Source organism: Carassius carassius, chromosome 15 (assembly GCF_963082965.1).
Source record: "Carassius carassius chromosome 15, fCarCar2.1, whole genome shotgun sequence".
NCBI classification, from domain to species: Eukaryota; Metazoa; Chordata; class Actinopteri; order Cypriniformes; family Cyprinidae; genus Carassius; species Carassius carassius.
Window position 1 is genome coordinate 24,581,693 of NC_081769.1, and position 23,655 is coordinate 24,605,347.

Sequence of the window (23,655 nt, forward strand, 5' to 3'; positions counted from 1 at the left end):
ATATTACTGTTAAATACATTTTCATTGCAAAATTAAGATGCAACTGTATTTTCTGAAAGGCATTATGTCCCTTTCCTAAACAGGGTTATTAAAAAAAATAGATAATAATAATAAATAATATTATTACATCCTCAATCATTTTAGTTTTTAACAATTTAAAGTACAAATGAATGCTATATCCACCCTGTCATGTTTATGTCCATTCTATCAAGTCTAAGTGGTCGACAGAGTGGACATTTTGAGCATCAATTAACATATTAGCTTGCAACAAACTGTGACTAAATATTTGGTCTGGTTGTTGAAGAGAATTTGGTATATTTAAACTTACATATTTTGAAAATACTGTATTCGAATCATTTCTGTTATATTTTATGCCGACAGGGTGGACATGTTAAGCTTTGGCAAAGCAAATAAGCAAACTCATTCAGAGAAAATTTGTCAATTGACCGCAGCTGAAGAGACAAAACAATAATAATTGCTGTCCTAATGTCACTATGGGGATGGCCTTTTTTTAAGGGGCGGATTCCCCAATATGACAGGGTGAACAACCATTCAAGGATGGACAAATTCTTCTTTTTTATTTTTTTATTACCAAATGATAAATACACTAAAATTGAGTAATCTCTTATTTAACAAAATATTAATAGGATAATGTTTTATTTTTTATTTTTTATGATTTGACATTGTTGTACTATCATTCAAATTTAAGGAGCAGTGCATGGGACATAGCAAAGTAACATGCATCCTCTTATTTAATAGTCATAGTCATTTTTATGTTAAGTTATCATGGCAAATTGATAGAGATAGATAGATAGATAGATAGATAGATAGATAGATAGATAGATAGATAGATAGATAGATAGATAGATAGATAGATAGATAGACAGACAGACAGACAGACAGACAGACAGACAGACAGACAGACAACTATCCCTGGTCTTACATACAAATATACATAATACACACACACACAAAAAAAGAAAGAAACTGCAACCAATGTTATTTAGATGTTTATTTACCTTGTAGACTTTTATAGAAATAGATATACAATAAAATAGGTATATTGCATCAAGATGAAGATCGGAAGCTGACATTTTCAGTGTCATAATTCTATTTAGGGGTGTATATGGTGAACACCCACTGATCTGGGCTGCATTTCCCAAAAGCATCATAAGCCTATAGATCATAAAAACCATTAGCACCAGTGGTCTCTACAATCTACTTCTGCTTTTGGAAAATGCAGCCCTGGTCAACAGGCTATGAAAAGCAAACAGACTAAGAAAAGTGTGACTGGATGCTACATGTAGATAACTGTATGATGTACAGCATTACTGCAGATATTGATACTGTATGTTGCAAAGCGTTATGAATGATGTGATATATTGTATCTATTTGAACCATGATAACTGAGCAATGAAAAACCTATAAAGCATATAATCAATGCAGTTTAAGCGTTATGCTGGTTTAGTTCCTCAATGGCTTAGTCACACAATACTGTAGACTTCTCTTGGCCTCTCTCTTCCCCTCGTTTCACAACATAAAGGTGCACACAAGAACACAGATTCAAAAACAAACAACACATCTGACACACACACACACACCCACAATCTTTCATATACATACTTCAACACTGTACATTCCTCATATTATTGCTGCCTCCTTCTGTGCAGAAAATACTGTATTTATTTTCCCCTAATCGCAAGACTTTTATTTTACATATACCACTAAAACAAGTAAAACCACTCCATCGGTTGTAAGTTATAAGTGCTTAGTCTCTTGATATATAATAACACTTTTTGCATCATTTTTGGATAGTTTCATCATCATTAAAGTTCTTCTTTCTCCACATTCTCTCTGTAAACCACAATATCAGTTCCAGTGCCTTCTTTTGTTATAAACAACAGAAAAAAAGATATAAAAAGCACTTAAAAAAAAAAACTTTTCACTCTGAAACAGACTCCAGACTGTTTGCTACCTGTCACGAACATAAGGAGATCCAACTCTGGAGAAAAAAAAGAATGTGATTACAGCTGGATTAGGTGAACCACAAGAGATTCTAATGTATTTTAGATGTTCTTTAAGCAACGTTAGGACGGCAGGCCTCATTTGCAGTGATGTCTATAGTTCAGAAGCCTTTCCAATAGGTCTAAAGAGGAACATATGGAACATTTCGCCAACCACAAACAATGTTGTTTCCTGTGGGAAGGCTTACAAAAAGAAGACCCTGCACACGCACAGCGCACAGTCTTTCTGAATGCTTCCAAATAGCATGAGACTAACCAACCTTGCTCCTTGGTTCCCTCAAACTTTACTCAATTCACGCAGTTCATTATTCAGTACAGCAATCCTCCAGTTCTCATTGAGCATGTTTTACGTGTAGCAGCGTTATTCCTTTTTTCTTTTCTTTTTTCTTTTTTGCATAATTTTGATATTGTCACAATCAAAAACTGTTTGTCTTCAGCCAACGAAGATGGGCCAGGCACTCTCCTTTCTTAGGCCCACCAGACACCACCCTAAGATTAGGTCACCATGCTTGTTGTAATAGTGGGGACAGTGGTGGACCTGTTCAGGGTCTTTTTTTTCTTGTTGCCACTTTCTTTGGAGTCTCGTCCGCGGTTCTTGCCATTTTTTTCCCCACGGTTTTGCGGATTCTTCTTAGTTTCTCCTGAATAAAATAAAGTTGCAATTAGAAAACCCAAGAAGTAATATTTTGTTGTTTTTAAGTAAAAGTACTTAAAACAAATGTACTTAAGAAACAAAGCAAAACAACAACAAAAAATATTTTTAAGGTATATTTCTGATCCCTTTGGCAATGTCTTTATCTTTTTCTTTATTATTTCATTCTTGTTTTCGGAATAAACTTTACTAAATTTTAATACATTTATGTTTTTTATTTTAAAACTGAAAAAAAAAATCTATTTTGTATTTTAAGTAAATTAGAAAATAAATTAAAAACACAAAAAATATATTTTTATAATAGTAAAACATAGCCGAACAAACAGAATACTTAGAATATAAAGGACTCATAAAAAAAATCTATTTCTAAAGCTGCACAGTAAAGCATATATCAAAATGTACAAAATTGCATAAACGTTTCACATAAAGAATTGCAAATACAGATTAGGTCATGCAGGAACTGTAATACTGCCCAAAAAGAGTGCTGAAAAACGCAGGCTGGTTCGTTTCCCATCAGCCTCGTTTGCACTACTACTAGGGGGAGTCAGGGCCTCCAAACTGACTGACATTTGTTATGAAGTTAGTGTTGTGAGTCTCAGTGTTCCCTGGAAACCAAAGTCAACACTCATTTGGTGCTGGAGAGCATTCACAATGCACTTGATAACATGAGCCACAAACACAGCCACTCTGTGACTCCTGAAATTGGCTCTCTGCTCACCTCAAAGCCCTGATGTTTTACCACAAACCGTTGCATTTGTTTCTACATAAAATGCACGATTAAAAATAGAATGGAAATGCCGCAAACAAACATTTGTTTAATTAAACTTTTGATTGTTAAGTTATACTAAATGCAGTTTTACTTTAGCTGATTGTTTTTTTTTTTTATTTTAAATGGCATCATCGTAAACTGTAATGTAACTGTAATGATGCCTGTTACATTATTGAAGAGTCAACAACTGAATATTTCCACAATATTACAAGAGAAAGTGTGCTGTTGTACAGTTTTTCCACTGCAGATAATTGCAAACACTATTCATAAGTTTTTGGGGAGTGCTACTGCTTTTACACAACAGATGAATAAATAAGAGGTTACTATTGTAATAATATGCTACTTGACACAATATGGCCCAATATTTAGTTTATTTTGCTCCACTAATGAAAATTCAAACAAAGCCAAAGTAGAGCCGCTGCACATTTCAAAGTAACGTTTTTGAGCAAATCGGTTGAGTGAACAAGTAGGTGAATCATTTATAAAGACGCTTGTTTTTTTCCCCCTAAACAAATCAGTAGCATGTTTTGAACAAGTCGGTTAGATGAATGATTCAGTGACTAACTCATAAAGACATGTGATTGCTCTGTACAACAAAGAATCAGTATGTTTTGAACAAATTAGCTGATTGAATAATACAACAACTCACTCAATAACTAAATCCACTTATGAATGCCAATTCGGAGTGAGAACAATCATGGTCGCCATATTGGAGGGCCGAAGTGCATAAAACTGGCCACTTCAAAGGGCCCTAAAGAATGAAAGACTTTGACTATGTTTCCAAGTTTAATTATGCAATGGCGCCTCCTTTATAGGCTCATCAAAATGATGCAAAAGCTGCGTTCCAAGTATCAGAAGGGATTTCGAAGGAATTAGAAAATAAGGAACTGGGATGAGCACTTTTGAATGGAACGCAGTGAGTCACTTGTTTGGTTCAGTGTGTTTTGAATCAGTGTGTTTCGAACAAATCATTTTAATGAATGATTCACTGACTAGAGGACAAGAGATAAATGTTGTATGCATTGAATCAAAGCATATCACAGTCTTATCAGTGAGATGATTTCTGAAGTTTTCCACAAATAAAACAAAACAAGTCTAACACAGTTCTATTGTTTAGTATTCATTGCTTTGAGAACAGCAATCCCGTGTGAAGAATTCAAAGGCCTTGTGTTTACAAAATGCCTCTACTCGAGTGTCAGTTAATCACGATTTTAAAACCGAGGTGAAACGAAAAAACATGGAAGGAAATGGAGCTTTAAACTTTGGATCCACATGGAGGAGACTTGTTAGCTTTGATAAAGCGGTAAGAGCGCTTGGGGAAGATCCATTCATTTATGACAGCAATAATTACAGTGCTGCTCAATCCAACCTAAACACCATCGCCTGACAAAGGCAATCACGCGTTTAGCGTATTTGGTTTTCGTGCAAAGACATTTATTAAGCTACAGGAAGGGGAAGAGAAAGGGGGGGAGCTTGGCAAAATCAACACAAAGCGTGAGATCTGCAGACCAGTAAATCACCGGTGTTATACAAGCACTGCCCCCTGTGATTTTTACAGCAGCTCTGTCAGCCAATTCCTGCAGATGTATTCACAGCCTTGCTAATTTAGCACGAGGTGCACATTTACGCACAGAGGAAAAAAAGAGGGCAATCGGGTCATGCAACCCATAACCTATGAGGTTTTTGACACCTGAGCTGCATTAATTTGTTTCGCCCTGAGAAGTGGGTGGTGTGGCTTTGCTTTTCTGGCAAAAAACATGTTTTGACTCTAGCCAGCACATAACTGATCCTATCTTAACACAGTTAGGGAAAGCAAGATATTATGAGATTGAACTACAAACAAATGACTTTACATGTGTCCAGGTCTATTATTTCACCTTAACTCTCTCTCTCTCCAAAAGCTTTTCCGACAAGTGGACTCTCTAAGTTTAGAAATTTGGCAGGCGATATAGCACTTTTATGGGGCAGTTTATAATATTTCACTGTTAATTATTCTTATGGACCCTGGGTGGAAATTCTTTCCACAAATACGGGCGTCATGCAGAGTAAATTTGCCTCTCATTTCTCAAATGGCGCTGTCACACCTAGTCCAGCAGAGCATGGAGCCTACTTCTCCCGACAGAGGAACAGCGAGCGCTTGATCTTGTGCGGCTGTTCGCACAAAATAAGACGTAATTTCCAGGAACGCACTGTTTCTCAACAATGTGAAGACAACTAAGCGCTCTAGAAGGTATGTTCAAGTGTTTATTTGAAGAAAGCGTGATGCTACGATTAGCTTAGAATGAGTCGTGAATCATGCAATTTCCTACACTGATATGAATCGCTTGAATACATGATTAAATTAAAGGACATCTCTGGTTTGGGATATATATATATTGGAAGACATAAAAGAGAAAGAACAAAAATAGACTATGAGTGAAAGCAATTAAAATCACACAAACACTTTTTATTACCCTGGATTGATTTCTGAATTGGCATTGACATTGCAAGGTCTGCTGTAAACTATTCAGCTGAAAAATTCATGAAACTTTAATGAAAACAATCTGAGCAAATGAGCTATTTTTATTTGTGAAAAGCCCAGTGGTTATCAAAAGTGTGGGAGACTTCCTTAGTTTTCAAATCTTTGTTCACCAGCAGACATTGAAATCTATCACATTGACAACAAACACAAGATCCAGTAGGGTTTGAGGTTTGTTGCAATTCCTTCTTTTCCACTCACTCCACTTTCTTTTATGCATGATTTGAATGTTGGGAGCGAAAGTCTTCACGCAAAGTAACTGATTGACTTCAGGAATATAACGTAAAAATTGTAATGCTTTTTAAGCTTGACAGTTATGATTATCTTCTCATTCTTTCTTCATGGTTAAAAATGTCATTCAGGTTTAAAGCAGCACAAAAGTTTTTGTATGCTGTACTTTAAGAGCCATTTATTAATGGGTGTTTTAATGGCAACAATCTATACTGAAAATATACAAAACGTTGTAAGAAATTGCAAAAAGTTTAACGACTTTTTAAAATGTTTTTGAAAATATGCTCCCCAAGGCAAAATATATTTGATCAAAAATACTTTACAAACAGTACCAAATTTTTTTATATTATTAGAATTTAAAATAACTGTTTGCTATTTTATCTTATATGTTTATTTATTACTGTGGTGGGAAAGCTGACAACAGTTGTGCCACTCAATTTTTTGTTATTAATTTATTTTATTTTTTGTAGAAACCTTGACATTTTTTCATCTTTGATGAATAGAAAGCTATAAAGGACAGCATTAATTTGAAATATATTTTTTTGTAATATTGTAAAATAGTGTAAAAATAAAACATAATTTTAATGCATCCTTGCTTAGTAATTGTAAAATTTCTTTCAGAGAGAAAAAAAAATCAATATTGATGTGTATGAACATTGGTGTAACCACTCAGTTAAGCAATGAGCTGAAAATTCTTGTTTGGGTCATTCAAAGATTTTTTTTTTGTAGGCTCATACTATAAATCACAGTTTTCTTCCAAGCAAACTCCTATATTTAAGGCTGAACTACACAACAACTACGCAAGCCATCAAGGAGAGTATAATGGTCAATAGAAAAATATAAAACATATTAAAACTTTTACGAACAGATTACAGACAACAGGTCCACTAACGTTCCGTTCCCACTCGAGAGCCAAGGCAGCATATTAACCTCACTTTCCAGTAAGTTAAAGCAACAAACAAAAGGCCGACCTCAGATCCGCAGCCAGCGACGAAAAGATTACAAACCAGCTGGGCTTCTGTTTATTTACTGGGAACACTCAAGGATTTATTTTCACCGTATTATGTCAAAAACCATAAATAAACTAAATCAAATTAGTTCCAGGAGACTGTTTACATGTTTTTCCGAGTGGCCAAAAATGATAAATGATCAATAAATCAACAAATCTGTAATTTGCAAACATGCGCATTGAAGTTGGATAACAGATTTCACGCATTCCTTTCAGCACAAGCATTTCCTATCCATCCACTTTCCAACATTTTTGTGTTGTTCTTTCTCTGAATTACCTTTGCAAGGGATCTTTTTCTGCACGGTACATCTTTGGGTCTGGATCTCTGGGACGCAGCCCGAGGGCGGAGCGGCCCCTGTGGAAGTGGAAGGACTTGGAAGCTGTAAGGGCTCCCTGGTACGGGTCTGGTTACCCTTTTTAAAGCCACATGTTTTGTTCTTCTTCATGCAAGGGCCCCAAGGACTCCACTCACTTAGATCACATTGGACTGCAACACAGACAAAAAAACAAAACAAACAAAAAACAGAATAACCAATTTTTTTAGATTGAATCTAACATATGCCGATTACACAATTTACTACATTTTCAGACAATAGGGAAAAGACAGAAATTTCTTGGGGTTTGTACATTTTGTTCTTTTGGACGGGGGTCTGAGAAACAAGTTACTTCAAACAAAAGTAAAAGAAACTACATTAGGAAACCCCAAAGAATTAACAGCAGAGATTTCGACTGCTAAAATCCAGCATCGCTCACATTTTCCAATTACATTTTGCTAAAAAGCAGAGTATGTGTTATGATTGTATGAGGTAGGCTCCATTTTTTTTCAATGTAATGAAAGCTGTCAAGTCTTTTCTAAGTATCATTTTTTTTCTGTCTAAAGTGTTTAGGGGCAGGACGGTCAAAGGAAACTCATCTCTGCCAAAAACAATCACAGAAAAAAAAAAAAAAACCTCGTAATAAAGTGGTGGACTGACCTGTTGACGCAGGTAAGGCATCATAAGCTTTGGCAAAATGTCACACTGGAAGTCGAGGCTCCCCATTTAAAGGCCAAATAGCCTGGAGGAGCCAGCACCACCATTGCGAGTAATGCTTTAAGTGCTGTGTTTGCTTGCTCCTGACAGAAATATTTTCAAAAGAAATCAATAAAAACCCTTATCATCCAACAGGCCTTTTGCCAACGTTCCTCTCAACAGTGATTGAGAAACCACAGGAAAAAAGAACACAGAATTGAAGGAAATAAAAAAAGGAAAAGGTATCCGTAAAAGTTTACATGTTTTATCATTCCATCAGCATGTCGTAACAACTATTCATATAAGAGTCATTCCATGACATAAGTGCCATGTGCCCACTACATCTGATGACATGCACTAAACCAAAAACCTTATATACTGGCTATGTACAAGATAAAACCAGATCAGATTCTGATTTATATATTACTTATATAACATATGATATTATTGTGTGATGATATTGCATTTTAATACAAGAAACCTTTTTATGTGGCCCTGGACCACAAAACCAGTCATAAGTTGCACCGGTATATTTGTAGCAATAGCAAAAAATACACTGCAGGAGTCAAAATTATTGATTTTTATTGACTTTTATGCCAAAAATCATTAGGATATTAAGCAAAGATCATGTTCCATGAAGATATTTTATACATTTCCAACTGTAAATATATCAAAGCTTAATTTCATATTAGTAATATGCATTGCTAAGAACTTCATTTGGACAAATTTAAAGGTGATTTTCAAAATGTTTAGTTTTTTGCACCTTCAGATTCCAGATGTTCATATAGTTGTAACTCAGTCAAATAATGTAATATTCGAACAAACTAACAGCTCACTCACCTACACACTCCATGGTGCCATTGACGGTGAATCCTTCAGGACAGCTGGAGAAACACCGTCCTCTGTGTGAGTACAGGCCCTCCTTACATTTTGTGCAAAAGTTTCGGCTAAAACATGCCTCACAGTTTTCTATTTTACATTCTGAAATAAAGAAAGACAATAACAGTTACATGTTGATTTTACAAAAACATTTTATTTAAATAATTCTGCTTATTTTTGACATTGAAGAAGTGGACAGAAATATCTGGTGACTTAAAATGTCTATGGCTCTTAAGAGTTTCTTATCCACAAAGTAGTCAGTATGTGAATGTCAAGACTCTCATGTGGTTTCCTCACACCTCTGTCTCATTACAAGTCTGCCGTCTTTGTTCAGAATTAAAAACTGACTCAAATTGGGGGCAATTGTGGATTTTGTTGGAATGAAAACCAGACACAAATGAAACAGAATCCACTTCCCCACCCATAACCCCTTCAAAATTATCATCATTATCTCATTTTGATAAACAGGGGATCTAACTATAAATCTCACTCTTTTCTTTTGGTGAGTTTGGATAAATCCTGGAAGGATTTACAGTTAGGTCCAAAAGTCTAAAACCTGATGATCATGTCATCCAGAATGATTTGAGATTTTTTAAAGTACTTCAGTGGAAGCATGAGCAAATGTTCTCATTTTAGTTATATTTATTCGTTTTTATGTTTGAAACCCTAAAACTGATTATTTCCCATTTTAAATGTGATTTTAAATCCCTTTTTTCATCTGACTGACTCAGACTGAACTTTCAATCGAGAAAAACTGCGAATAATTTCACAAAACAGATTTCAATGCAAAAATGTGCAAAAATAAGGTTCTTAAATTTCCGTTCGAACACCTGGGACATTCTCAGAGCAGCAGCACACGGATATCTCAGATATCGCCTGGTCCCGGCCAAAAGCTGAAGAGGGCCTAACAACATACTTGAGTCGTGTTTTTTGTTATAACCTCTGCTCTCAATTACTACTTTAAATGCCTGACAACTAAATTAGTAATGTTTGGAGCAAATTCTTTTGCACTCAAGCATTTACAAATGTACCCTTAATGCAAGACAAATGTTGTTAACAAGACATCATGGGGATCTTGGAGACCAGTCAAATGCACACAGCTGATTGAATAATTGCAACGGGGCAGCCACTCAGAGGTCTGAGATGAAGGAGGGATTCGCATGCACAGCCGTCTTTCAAAACAGGACAAAAACACAAGATGTTGACAAGAAGGGATCTGGTAACATCCGGAGCGATTTGGAGTCAACACCTGCGGATACAACGTATTTTGGTCTCAATGTGTGGGTCAAAAAAATACTTAACCTAACAAGCGGACAGCTGCATGTGGTATTTCAAAGCAAGTGTAAAGTATACAGTCCAGAAATGATGAATTAAAGGCTCCAGCGGGTTGTGAAATAAAAACAGCGCTCCGCTAATTTCTCACTTCCCTTGATGCTAACATTTAAATTTAAGGTTATCTAGAATGAAAGTTTAAATCAGAACCATCTGAGAGGTATTAGGCGGAGTGATGCAAGAGTGTATCTTGGTAACAAAAGTATTTTCTTCCTATAACAAAATATAATGACTCCAAGCTGTGGTTCACACTAATTGGCTATCAAAACATGCTTGAAAAGGGAGCAGGACGTTCAATTTACAACTGGAAAAGCTGTGGTAGGTTGAAGTTAGAAAAGACTCAAATAAAGCTATTAATTTCCTCCCACAACAGGAGTAAAGAGGTACCACCAATCAATTTACGAGAGGTATTTCCTTGTTTATCCACAGTTATCCCCCTGCTTTGCCTTTATCACAGTAAAAATGCTCACGCACATGATGGGAACAAGCCGCCCAGTCTCTGGCTGAAACTTAGACAGCGCACTATTAAAACAAAGAGGATGATTAAAGGTAAGTCCTCATTATGCTTCTTGCGTAGGGTTTGCCTAGAAAGACCCAAAAAATATGACCAGAGTTGAACTCCCATGAACTCTGCATTTACAGCCTACAATAATAACACTGACTTCCTAGAAGAAACAGACAAACAGCCGCGTATTACCAATGTTTTGCTTTGCATTACATCCCCCAACCCTGTTTTTCGCCCACAGAGTAAGAGAAAACAGATCACTGGCTCAGCATTTGGCATCCACGGGTCTGATGCGCTAGTTTAATGTCATTGAATGTGGCGAATAATGTGATTGTTTTGTAATTGCGCAATTTGTGCCATCTTTCCAAAGACGTTAAACACTTTATAACTGACATTAAAGCCTTGCAAATGGGCCAAGGAAGGTCATTTTAAGGCACTGTGCTGTTCAGATAATTCATCTCTTTTGTTAGGAAGGGAGCGGGGTAAGATGTGTCAATCTCCCTTTAATCTAAGAAACTGCACATTTTTGTTATGTAATAATATATACAGCTATTGTTTTTTTTATCTAAATACATCTAAAGAATACGTACATATATAAAAACATTAGCATTTTTACAATTTAAAAGTGTTCCATTTTTATATATAATGTAAAATATATTCATCTTTTAAAAAATGTAATTTATCACCAGTCTTCACTGTTACACGATCCTTCAGAAATCATTTTAATATGCTGATTGGCACAGCTTACCTTATTATCTCCTACTTATTTACAGTTGTGAAACTAGAAAAATATGCCAGTAGAGCAAAGACTCACGTGTGCATTTGTTCATATCACGATTTCGAATGCCGTAATATCCAACAGGACAGGCAGCGAGGCAAATGCCTATCTGACGGATGTCATTCCGCTCCAGTAGGATGAAGAGCCGGGGTCGACATTTAAGACAGCCGTTGTATTCTGAGCAGTGTTCACAGCCAGTCGAGCACGACGGTGGTACTTCAGTGCTTACTGACAGAAGAAGGAAAGAGAAATAGGAGTGAGCGTGATCCTGGCAGCGCCTCCTTACAGTTTAGAAGACCCTCTGTAATCCCAGGTGCTTACAATGACTAGTTAAGTAAACTAGTTATGTGCTATCTATGGGATTAGACAGCTTGATTACAATCTCACTTTCTAGCCACTGCTACCTGGCCTCTGAATAAACATTTAAGATGAGTTTACCATCACCCCTAAATATCTAGATAACACAACATGTGACAAGCTATGATAGTTATTTCAGTAGTGATTTGTATAATAACACAAACTCTGTATGTGTAATGTAATTCATTTGGGAGAGCACTGGGAGAACTGGCTATTCAATTTAGGAGATTGCACACAGATTTCTCATGGGTCAGCAGGGAAGAAAGAGGCCTGAAACTTTTTTTTTAACAGTATGTACTTGTTCTGCCCAGGTGCCTCAAAACTCTGACACATGAAATAAAATCATAAAACAAAATAAAACATAAAATCAGTTACAGGTATCTAAGAAAGCTGACTCATCCCTTGCGACTTCCATGCCTTGCTTGTAACATCCAAAAATTTCTGCATTTGTGGCCAAGAAGAAATAAATGATTACCCTGAAAGCATGTCAGAGTGCACATCCTGTTCCTGGTAGGCTGACTGGAGTCAAAACTGCAGTCATCTGCTTTAATTTACGGGTCTATGTGTGTAGCATTAGCTCTAAATATACACTCTCTCAGGGCAATCAATCTCTGTGCTGAAAAATGTGTTAAAATAGTATTCCACTCTAAATAAGCTGCGAGTACAGAAAATGATGTAACGTAATAGATAAATACAACCCTTCAATTTACATATTTGTACTTTTAAAAACATGAGAAAAATACCTATTAGATCACGTAATCTCAACCATCAAAAACAAAGAAAAAAAAGAAAGAAAAGCTTTTAAACACTAATATCAATCAATTAATCCACCATTAATATTCAGTAGCAAGGACTCCCTAGTGGGTTCAGCTGAAAAGCACCACCGAATTAAAAAAGCGATGGGGTGTCCTTTATTCGATTACAGCTTTCCTCTCCACAGCTGAAATAAATGAAACGGTCTCTCAGCAGGAACAATAAATATGAAAAATTATGAATGTCAATGATTGTTTTTCACGGGTTTATTAAGCAGCCAGAAGGTTGGTTAGGTTTACCTCGCACACATGCTAAAAAAGACAGCATCAGTTGCCACTGCACTTCTAGACAGTGTTATATCATTATGAGTCGAATGTCCTCTTTGGATTTGCCTTATCAAGGGAAGGATGAAATCATCATACAACCTACAATGCCCTCCAAAACTTAATTACTCTAATGGTAAACTAATGGTAATTTATTAGCAGAGAATCAAAATATTTATCTAAAATGAAAAAGTAGTTACTGCAGTAAGAGCATCATTAAATATAATGGATCAGTCCATAGGATTGGACATCTGGCTCAGCGTAGTCATGTATGACTTTTGTCTGCATTCTTATCAATGGGCATTTACTAGTTCAATCCAACTTGAACTTGACAGCATCGACAATGAAGAAAAAGTTGACTCTCAGATGACTGCTGCCAATTAAAGTCTAAAGATATTGCTTTTATTGCCTTATTTGACTTATTACTTTAGCATTGTTTATCAAAACAAATCCACCTTTTTTTTCTCAGAATCTGGGCTACAAAGAATTCTTCATTTGAACAATTTAAGACTGGCATTAAAATATACTAAAAGAACATATATCAAACTGTAAGAATTCATATGACAGCAAGTTTTTTTTTTTTGTATTTGAATGTACAACCCGAATTCCGGAAAAGTTGAGACGTTTTTTTAATTTTAATAAAATGAAAACTAAAGGAATTTCAAATCACATGAGCCAATATTTTATTCACAATAGAACATAGATAACGTAGCAAATGTTTAAACTGAGAAATTTTACACTTTTATCCACTTAATTAGCTAATTTAAAATTTAATGCCTGCTACAGGTCTCAAAAAAGTTGGCACGGGGGCAACAAATGGCTTGAAAAAATCTTGAAAAGATTCAGCTGGGAGAACATCTAGTGATTAATTAAGTTAATTGATATCAGGTCTGTAACATGATTAGCTATAAAAGCTTTGTCTTAGAGAAGCAGAGTCTCTCAGAAGTAAAGATGGGCAGAGGCTCTCCAATCTGTGAAAGACTGCGTAAAAAAATTGTGGAAAACTTTAAAAACAATGTTCCTCAATGTCAAATTGCAAAGGCTTTGCAAATCTCATCATCTACAGTGCATAACATCATCAAAAGATTCAGAGAAACTGGAGAAATCTCTCCAGTGCGTAAGGGACCAGGCCGGAGACCTTTATTGGATGCCCGTGGTCTTCGGGCTCTCAGACGACACTGCATCACTCATCGGCATGATTGTGTCAATGACATTACTAAATGGGCCCAGGAATACTTTCAGAAACCACTGTCGGTAAACACAATCCGCCGTGCCATCAGCAGATGCCAACTAAAGCTCTATCATGCAAAAAGGAAGCCATATGTGAACATGGTCCAGAAGCGCCGTCGTGTCCTGTGGGCCAAGGCTCATTTAAAATGGACTATTTCAAAGTGGAATAGTGTTTTATGGTCAGACGAGTCCAAATTTGACATTCTTGTTGGAAATCACGGACGCCGTGTCCTCCGGGCTAAAGAGGAGGGAGACCTTCCAGCATGTTATCAGCGTTCAGTTCAAAAGCCAGCATCTCTGATGGTATGGGGGTGCATAAGTGCATACGGTATGGGCAGCTTGCATGTTTTGGAAGGTTCTGTGAATGCTGAAAGGTATATAAAGGTTTTAGAGCAACATATGCTTCCCTCCAAACAACGTCTATTTCAGGGAAGGCCTTGTTTATTTCAGCAGGACAATGCAAAACCACATACTGCAGCTATAACAACAGCATGGCTTCGTCGTAGAAGAGTCCGGGTGCTAACCTGGCCTGCCTGCAGTCCAGATCTTTCACCTATAGAGAACATTTGGCGCATCATTAAACAAAAAATACGTCAAAGACGACCACGAACTCTTCAGCAGCTGGAAATCTATATAAGGCAAGAATGGGACCAAATTCCAACAGCAAAACTCCAGCAACTCATAGCCTCAATGCCCAGACGTCTTCAAACTGTTTTGAAAAGAAAAGGAGATGCTACACCATGGTAAACATGCCCCGTCCCAACTATTTTGAGACCTGTAGCAGAAATCAAAATTGAAATGAGCTCATTTTGTGCATAAAATTGTAAACTTTCTCAGTTTAAACATTTGCTACGTTATCTATGTTCTATTGTGAATAAAATATTGGCTCATGTGATTTGAAAGTCTTTTAGTTTTCATTTTATTAAAATTTAAAAAACGTCCTAACTTTTCCGGAATTCGGGTTGTATACACATCTTGCTCTTTCAGGTTATTTGTATTGCATTTTTACATTTTTTAAAAGAAAAAATAAACTTTTTTACAGCTCAAACTCATAAGTTTCCCCCTTGAAACAATAAAAGGAGTAATTTTATCCTGTTGAATAACATTAAACTATTTTGCTATCCCCGAGTAACAACAGGTGTGGTGATGAATTGTATATTAAAATATTAAAGCTATCCACTTCATTAACAAATGTGAAAAAGACTTTAATCAATACAGAAGTTGCCTAGAATGTGGCTGGTTTACAATGACCTAAACCCCAGAGAGGAACAGAGCAGAATTTTGCATTTAGATGATTTTAGAAAGCAATAATAAGTCTTCATCAGCAGCATTTTGAGGAACTACAAACAATTCTGTCACATTCATTGATTCAAGTTTAGCTGGAAAAAAATCAGACTTGTTTTCAGAGAATATATCTTTATTTATATGTAACTGATGTAATTTTCTTATCCACTAGCAAATACAATTTTGTCTTGTTTAAAACATTAGCCAAGCAAAATATAGAAAGGTTTATGTTTAAAGCAAGAAATCAATTTTGCTAATGGGGTAAGGGAAATAAACATAAATCAAAACATATTCCATGCAAACAGATCTTATTGCCTACACAATTTTAAAAGAACATTTATCTTGTTTAAAGCATGTTTAGACATTTTAGTGTAAAAATGGGGCAAAAATAATTATTTAAAAATTTTTTGCAATGTACACGAGTGAGCAGAATAGCTGAATCCCTTTTTGACGTGACAGGCGCCGTGCCGTAAAACGAATGTACATGTACATTTAAAATAGTTTATAACGAGCAAAAATAAACACTTAGACAAAATGAAATATTAGATGTTTTGCTGGTATGGTTTGGATATTTAAGAGGGAGGGAAAAAAGCAGCGGGACTGCTGATCAGTCACTTGTATAAAAACAGATGTCAGAGGTGTTTGCTTTCATTTTGTTGATAAAACTGCTAGAAAACTCTGCTATCAAGAAGCACTAGTCAGATGAGCTTACAGTGAGGTCAAGAAGCCTTAACAGATTGTGAAGCCTCAGCAGATTTATTTCACAGAGTAACTCACTGTTTATTTCTCCTCAGATAGCTTTACATTCTGCCATTGTGAGTTGATTTGCACTTCTAGGCTTCCTCGTGCTGCATTATTTCTAGCTTCAGCCACCTGCTATAACTCTCACATCACAATATATGTTTGTTTTGTTGCTTATAGTTTCTGGCAGGTGTATAAATGTAAAAAAAATACTATTGTCTCTTAATAACAAAGTTAAATAGAGAAAGAGCAGTCTAACCAGTAGCAAATGCAATGGGGATTTGTGCACAGCCAGTGTAGTACCTATAACCTCCTCTAGAGGAGGCTGTACACTCCTCAACACTGCCAGCAGTGGTCAATGTACAATTTACACTGAATAATGACAACCCTTAAGGTCAGATCACTGAATAAAAATTAAAAAAAATTGTATAATACTAATAATTATTTGATCATCAGGCTGACTTTATAACATTACATCGAATGCGTTATTGAGGATTTGATAGCAGTACACAAAAATAAGACTTTCCATAACCGTAAATGTGTTCTTTAAAATATGAAATACTAAACCTACATCAGCACTTTTACTATGAGATGTGCACACATATATAATAACTTTGGAGGTTGATTTCCCAACAATATTACAAAGTATTTACTTAAAGAATATTTGATTGCAGTATTTTAAAAAAGATAAAATACGCTTTCAATAAACATAAATATGTTCTTTATAATAAGAAACAGTAATTCTATGTCAGTGCTCTCTCACGCATTAGAGACCTTTTCAGAGTGAGTTTCAGTTCTGCAGTATGTGTGGGTTTCAAAACTCACTTTTCCAAAAAGAAGAAAAACAAGAAGTCATAAAAAGGTGAGAGCTGCTTTGAAGCCAGACAAACTACAAAAATGAAGTGTGTTAGGCATTATATTTTTATTATTATAACTGGCCATGCTTAGGAACATAACATGCTCATTTACAATATACCCTTAAAAAGCAAAGTTGCTATTAAAAGCAACAGAACAGGTTCTGCACAAGCAATACCCCACAAAACTGGCTGAAGAAAAATGACAAGAACATTCCAAGGCACTCAGAAATGCTCTAATGAGCCACAAATATTAGGAACTGACATATGAAATGTTGCATTGTGTCTCACGGGACACAAAGAGACAGAAAAAGACATCAGCACTTACTTCGTCTCTGTCTTCTTGCTTTGGAGGCCTTGAGGTTATCGCCGTGACCCATGGAGCCGAGGAAGACAACTGCCAGCGCCACCAGTCCCAAATGCATAGTCCCTGCTAAGGCAGACAGATCACAGCTGAGGGGGGCCCTTTCACGCTGTGGCAGGTGGAACGAAGTTGACTACAGCCGGCCGCGACGCCCTTGGCTGGAGGCCTCTGCCGCTGCAAGTCCGTACATGTTCGGAGAACAAACCATAGCACTCAAGGATGAAGATGAGATCGATGAAGTTCTGGGTGCGGAAAGCCTGGCGAGATGAGAGATGAGACGAGCCTTTCAACCCATGAAGCCGGGGGCGAAACTGAGAGGAGAGAGAAGCTCCCGGCGGTCACAGCCAGGAGATCCTAACGTGAGTGAGCAACCCAGCCCAGGAGCATGTGTCTTATTAGGGATGCTAGGAGGAGGAGGGGGAGTGCCGAAAAAAAGCCAGAGAGATGGAGAGAGGTTCTGGACTCCTACGCGTGACAACGCATCTGTCAGTGCCAAGATCTGCTGCGGAGAGACAGACAAAAAGGGGCGAGCGAGGGAAGGAGGGAGTTGGATGAAGAGAGGAGTGGGTGAATGGGGGGAGAAAAGCACAATGAGACATGTATATAAAACGGTACTTTGTTAAGTCAGCATGTCAAAAGAAAGTCCAAATATCTTGCCCAAGGGAAGAGATGCAAGTTTTTCAGTTTTATGCTTTGAAAAGTGAATACTTTAAAAACAACTTTTACATTTTCTGTAAACTGTCATAAAATACTTTTTGGAATCAAGGAAAAGACGACGGAAAGAAAATAGCCTTACGCTGGGCTTACATAACTGCACTCTTTCATCTGTATCACTGCTCTTTCTCAACGAAGTTCAGCATTTCTGCGCTCTAAATTTGTTAAATTGATTCATGGAAGTCTGGTTTGGAACTACAAATGAGGACACAATAGTTTGAGTAACATAACCCGAAACTGGTATTTTGTCCATTTAAACCACACATTCCTGCCATGCTTATTTTTTCCTTGGCCAGATAGATTCATGAGCTGGCAAAGCAAACTAAAAGTTTCATTTTAAATGTAATTTCCCATTAAGACTGACAAGAGCTGAAGTGTCCGGGCGCTAAAGCTAAAGTTGATTCGACCAGAAACAGGGCAGCGTGAAACAAATACCACAAAAACCTTCGGTCGATGCACATACAAAAGTATTGAATGAAAAAAAAAAAAGGAAAAAAAATACATGTTTACCCCATCTGTCAGAAAACAATAGACTGAAAAATGTCTCTCAAGCAGCGAAAGCATTCACATTTACTCCTCTCACTATGACAGATAGATATGTTTATAGAATGATTCTTAATCACATTCCAGCAGAAATGGATGAGCGTTCTGGTTTTACGCAAGAGAGACATCATGCCTGGAAGTATCAGGAAAGCAGGGCCATATTTGGCCACAGGTCCTCTGGATCTTGTATCGTGTTATTTGTTAATTCTTAGCATACCAAAAAGTGCTTTTAAATGCCAACAATAACTCTACAGATATCTATATTTCATTTAAGCAATTCAGCACTCCTCAGAAATGAGAAACTGACTCTATAAATTGTAATTTATGAACCAACGTTCAAGACAAACATTATTTTCCCTCAGTTTGGGTTGAATTTGACTTCAAATGGGTGAAAGTACAGCGGGTGGACACTTTGTGCAAATGTGTCATGCAATTGTAAAACATTATTAAGGAAAAGCGTAATAGTGTTTAATTGTAGCATGACAAATATCACAAACAACAACAACAAAAAATCTCTTTCTCTGTGCTAAATGGCTGTTAACAGGATCTTTTGGTTACAGTGATGTGGTAAAACTAAGCAAAAGCAAAGATTGATAAACCACATGCACTGATGTGGTAGTGGATGTGGTTTAAATAAAGGAAAATTAAGGAAATAATATTTATCTTGCACATCAGGCATTAAAACGATGATCTTTCTCCAGTCTGGAAGGAATAAGAAGGAATCTTCTTGCAACCTCCTCTCTTTCCACTAAAACGTACAGACATCTTCTCTTCACCAAGTTTATTTATCTTAGACAATGAATAATACTCCGATGTCTTCGACACCACCTCCGTATTTATCAGACAGAGCCAAAACCTCCTGTTGCCTGCTGTTCGTAGAACTCATCAGCAATATTAATAAGGAGAGATATGTCAAGTCTGACGCACAGATATGCCATCGCCCTGGAAGCAGAAAGGGGATTTATCCAGAAAATAAAAGATGATGTTCAGTGAGAGGAAAAATGCTCAGGTGAAGTCATAAAAGGGAAAATATCTGGAGATATGGAATCTAAAAGAAAAATGGCAATCATAAGGAGAAATCTAAACAAAAACAACACTTAAAGCCTTCCTCTTTTACCAATATTTTTTGTCTAAAATTGAGTTTAATCCAAGCAAATCTTTAATAAATTATACTTTCATTTCCCAAATAAAGCTCTGGGTGTGACACAAGGGCCACTGATTATCCCTTTAAGCTTGTCTTAGGCTCATTCAGCTAAACAACAAACCAAAACTCACTTCAACTCATTTCATGGGAAGTAGATTAAATTGTCTGTTGTGCAAGTTCTCTCAATGCATCTGCTGTAAAGTGCAACAAATTGCAACTCAAGAACATACAGCTTCACATTACAATATTGAAGATTAGTAAAAACCAAACTTTTTTCAGGCAGCAAACCAGTTTTGAATTTCATTCCTTTTCACCTACTGTCTGCAACCCATCAACAAATGTGTTGTTTTATTTAATTTAAATAACTTCCATCTAATGAGCCTATATGATTCTGTATATAAAGAAAAAATCAGCTAAATATAAGATTTTTTTATGTGCATATGAACTATAATAATATTAATGTTCTATTATGAAATAAAATACATAAAAATACTATGATATCTAAATATAATTTTACTCAGCCAATCAACTCCTGGAATCCCACCGGTGACCTCAGCTCTAGTCTTTTTCAGTACATCAGTTTTTCTTAGTTTCTTCACTCTGCCTTTTTCCATCTTGTGTGACATAGGCCAACAGCCCAGCTTATACCACAGAACATATGTTCGAGCCATTACATTAGGCAGCAAGTTCAGGCGGAACCATGAAAAAGGTCAGAGCAGTAAACAGTCCATAAACAGAGTCTGTAATAAAGCAGAGCAAATGCAGAGTGGATGTCTGTCTGGCCTGCTTTGGAACCATGGCTCAGACCCCCTGGAAATCCTCCGCTCCAGGAAACCCAGAGAAATGAGGAAAGACAGTTAAATGTTCAACATCCCTCCCAAACGGCTTGCTATAAAAGCTTATGGACTAGACTCAAGATGAGAAATGGTGATGCACAGACAAAGAATTAGTGCTGGTGTTTAAAATGGTTGAATGGAGTGTGTGTTTGGCACATAAAGTACTTTTTGGAATATTGTTTCAGTATACATGGCAGCCAAACATATAAAACTTAAAGCTAACCAATGATCATGCAACAACTATTACTAAAGTGTACAATAAATCTGATGTCTTCAGTCAGCACGGTAAATCCATGTGATTCAGCACACTTAAGGGTGACCTCTCTTTGCCCTCAACATCTAACTCTCTCCTGATCTGCAACTTTGAATCTACACCAAGCACCCATGACTCAGGACCACAGCAGCGTTATTGAAATATCTATCTGTGACAGTAAATGATGCTGTTAAATCTCTGTACTGGCACCAGGCATGCAGCTGTCCAACTGCACCTGTCTTCATATCTATTCCGTCATTTCTCCCTCTGGACTGTTCCTCTCAACAACACTTACTGGTTTTACTGCAGAAAGCTGGTGCCAGATTACCTAACACTGGGCCAGACACAAAACAACGGATGTTAAAAGTCATAAGATCTGGATATTAGGAACTGGCAGGCCAACACTTGGATATCCCTCCATCTTTAAAAGTTCAATGTCTCTAAATAGCTGCTTGCAATGTCTTTGTTTTTTGTTTGGCCATCGCTAACAAATCAAAGACAAACACCAGAGCATGTAATTGATTAGGTAATGCAAATATCTGGTCTAGAAATCTGAATAACTAAATAATAATAATAAGAATTCCAAATAATCAATAGTAAATATGTATTTTATTCTTATTCTTATTATTAAGAATTAAGCATTTAAAATAAAATAGAAAAAATAACAAAAGCACCCCTAACAATAATAATAACCAAAATTGTTGTTTAATATTTTATTTTACCATGTAATTAAGATAACAAGAAATACATGTTTAATAGTTATTATTTAGAATAAAGATATTTCTAGAAAAGATAATCAATGTTTTTTTCTTAATATTAATAATCAACATTTTATAATATAATATAAAGAATAACAAAAACGATTGTTGTGTTTAATATTTCATTATTCACTATTATTATAATGATTATATTTAGGAAGGGGAAACAAGTTTAAGCTATTTCGTCTTTAGTCTAAGTTTCAAACATAGACTTTCCAGCGTATCCTAAACATTTCGAACATTTAATCCAAAAATAAGAATATTATCTTGGTCAGATAATAAAAAATGTCAATATTTGAACAATGAAAAGTTTTGCATTTGGAGTCATGGTCCAGTGAAGTTGGCTCTGGAACGGTTTAAGATGTTAAATTAAATGTTTTCCTTTGCGATCTCTCAGACGTAAATCAATGTTTTAATGCGCTAGAAATAATGAATTAAGCCGATCGTATAACCTACCTACTATGTATCGCGAGCTTCATATTGATCCACTGAGCGCGAGGCTCTAATGTGTCTGTAATATGGGCTTCTCCTCGCGCTGCTAGCAGACACCAGCGGCTGAACAACAGACTGCTACTGGGATTTTTATGGGACAAGCGCTTCTTGACTTGCTTTGACTTCGGTTAAAATGTCATGACAGTTTACATCAGTGCCCAAGTGCGTAATATGAGCAATAGTGGGCATGGGAGAAAGGAAAAGAAACAAAAAAATAAAAATGACTTAAAATATAAAATCCCAAGGATAAATCCCCTAATTCCACTGAACTGCGTTTATAATGGAGCCGACAGAGGCCTGGTTTATTTTGCGGGTTCTCTGTCGTAATTCTGAAGCAAGTCCCACATAAATCCACTTTTAATCTCCGGACAGCATCCAAGTCATTGCGGAGAGCTTCTACCTCACGAAGTTTGCATCCAACTCCATCTAGAGCCGATTCGGCGTGCTGGAGGTTGAGCTGGCCCCACCCCTCAAAAACACACACTACTGAGAGACAAAAAACCTGTGATGGAGTTGAGTCGAAATGTTGTTTTTTGAGAGGTTCACCTTAGTGGCACACATCCATCCGTCTATCTCTAATAACAAAATTAATAAAAACATCTGTCGAGACCCTCAAAGACCATGTTTTTATTTAATATATATATATTTTAAATATTTAAACAGTTTAAATATTTCATAATAGCCTTTGCTATTTAAAGTGAGGATGTTTTTCCCCTAAACTTTTAGTAGGAAAGTAGGAAAGTATAATATTTGTGGAAACTGAATTTATAGATTTTATTCTTTGTAAAAAAAAAAGATTAAACTTTGACCAAGTTCTGACAATCAGCTAGCGTCTTGTTTACTGTCTGCTGTGCATGAGAATCTCCAAACCACAGACAGTGAGCTGAATGTTTTCTTGATTTGCTGTGTAAACACATTTGCTACCTCAAAGTGGCATTGAAAAATCTTCAAAAATGTGCCTTTTCATAGTATATTTGGTGAAAGGGGAGAAAAACAAATGTAGAAAAGGTGGTCTAAATGAATTTTTTTCATGACTCAGTTTTATGCTTAATATTTATTCTAAACTGTAACTACATATGGAGACTTTTAGCGCAAGGTTCCATATTATTTTACTTGGTGTGATTTATCCTCCTCCACTTATGTATATTGCATTGAATGTATGGAGTAGACAACCTCTTTATTTAAAATCTTTCCAAAGTTATTTGATTTTGCACATTTGCATTATAAATATCTTGATCTTTTTTTCCCAAACGCACATTGTTTATAGCGTAAACAAATAACACTGATGTTACCATTACATAG

At 36.3% G+C, this 23,655-nt stretch overlaps 1 protein-coding gene across 1 annotated transcript; it reads right to left on the reverse strand.

Annotated features, from left to right (window-relative positions):
• Positions 1–981: 981 nt before the first annotated feature.
• On the reverse strand, positions 982–22,806 carry rspo1 (R-spondin 1). Its single transcript, XM_059568155.1, has 6 exons — positions 22,318–22,806; positions 17,578–18,115; positions 11,744–11,935; positions 9,054–9,194; positions 7,481–7,690; positions 982–2,665 (listed from the first exon to the last, which is right to left on the reverse strand). Exons 2-6 carry the CDS (start codon positions 17,672–17,674, stop codon positions 2,520–2,522), a joined length of 786 nt encoding a protein of 261 aa, XP_059424138.1. The 5' UTR covers positions 17,675–18,115; positions 22,318–22,806; the 3' UTR covers positions 982–2,519.
• Positions 22,807–23,655: the final 849 nt, after the last annotated feature.

Bases quoted from the DNA above. Each gene is read 5' to 3' on its own strand.
- rspo1 (XM_059568155.1), bottom strand. From the start codon at position 17,674: ATGCATTTGGGACTGGTGGCGCTGGCAGTTGTCTTCCTCGGCTCCATG. The intron at 7,691-9,053 runs GTGAGTGAGCTG...TCTGTGTTGCAG, and splicing joins TGGCACCATGGAGTGTGTAG to TCCAATGTGATCTAAGTGAG. The intron at 2,666-7,480 runs GTAATTCAGAGA...TATTTTATTCAG, and splicing joins GAAAAAGATCCCTTGCAAAG to GAGAAACTAAGAAGAATCCG.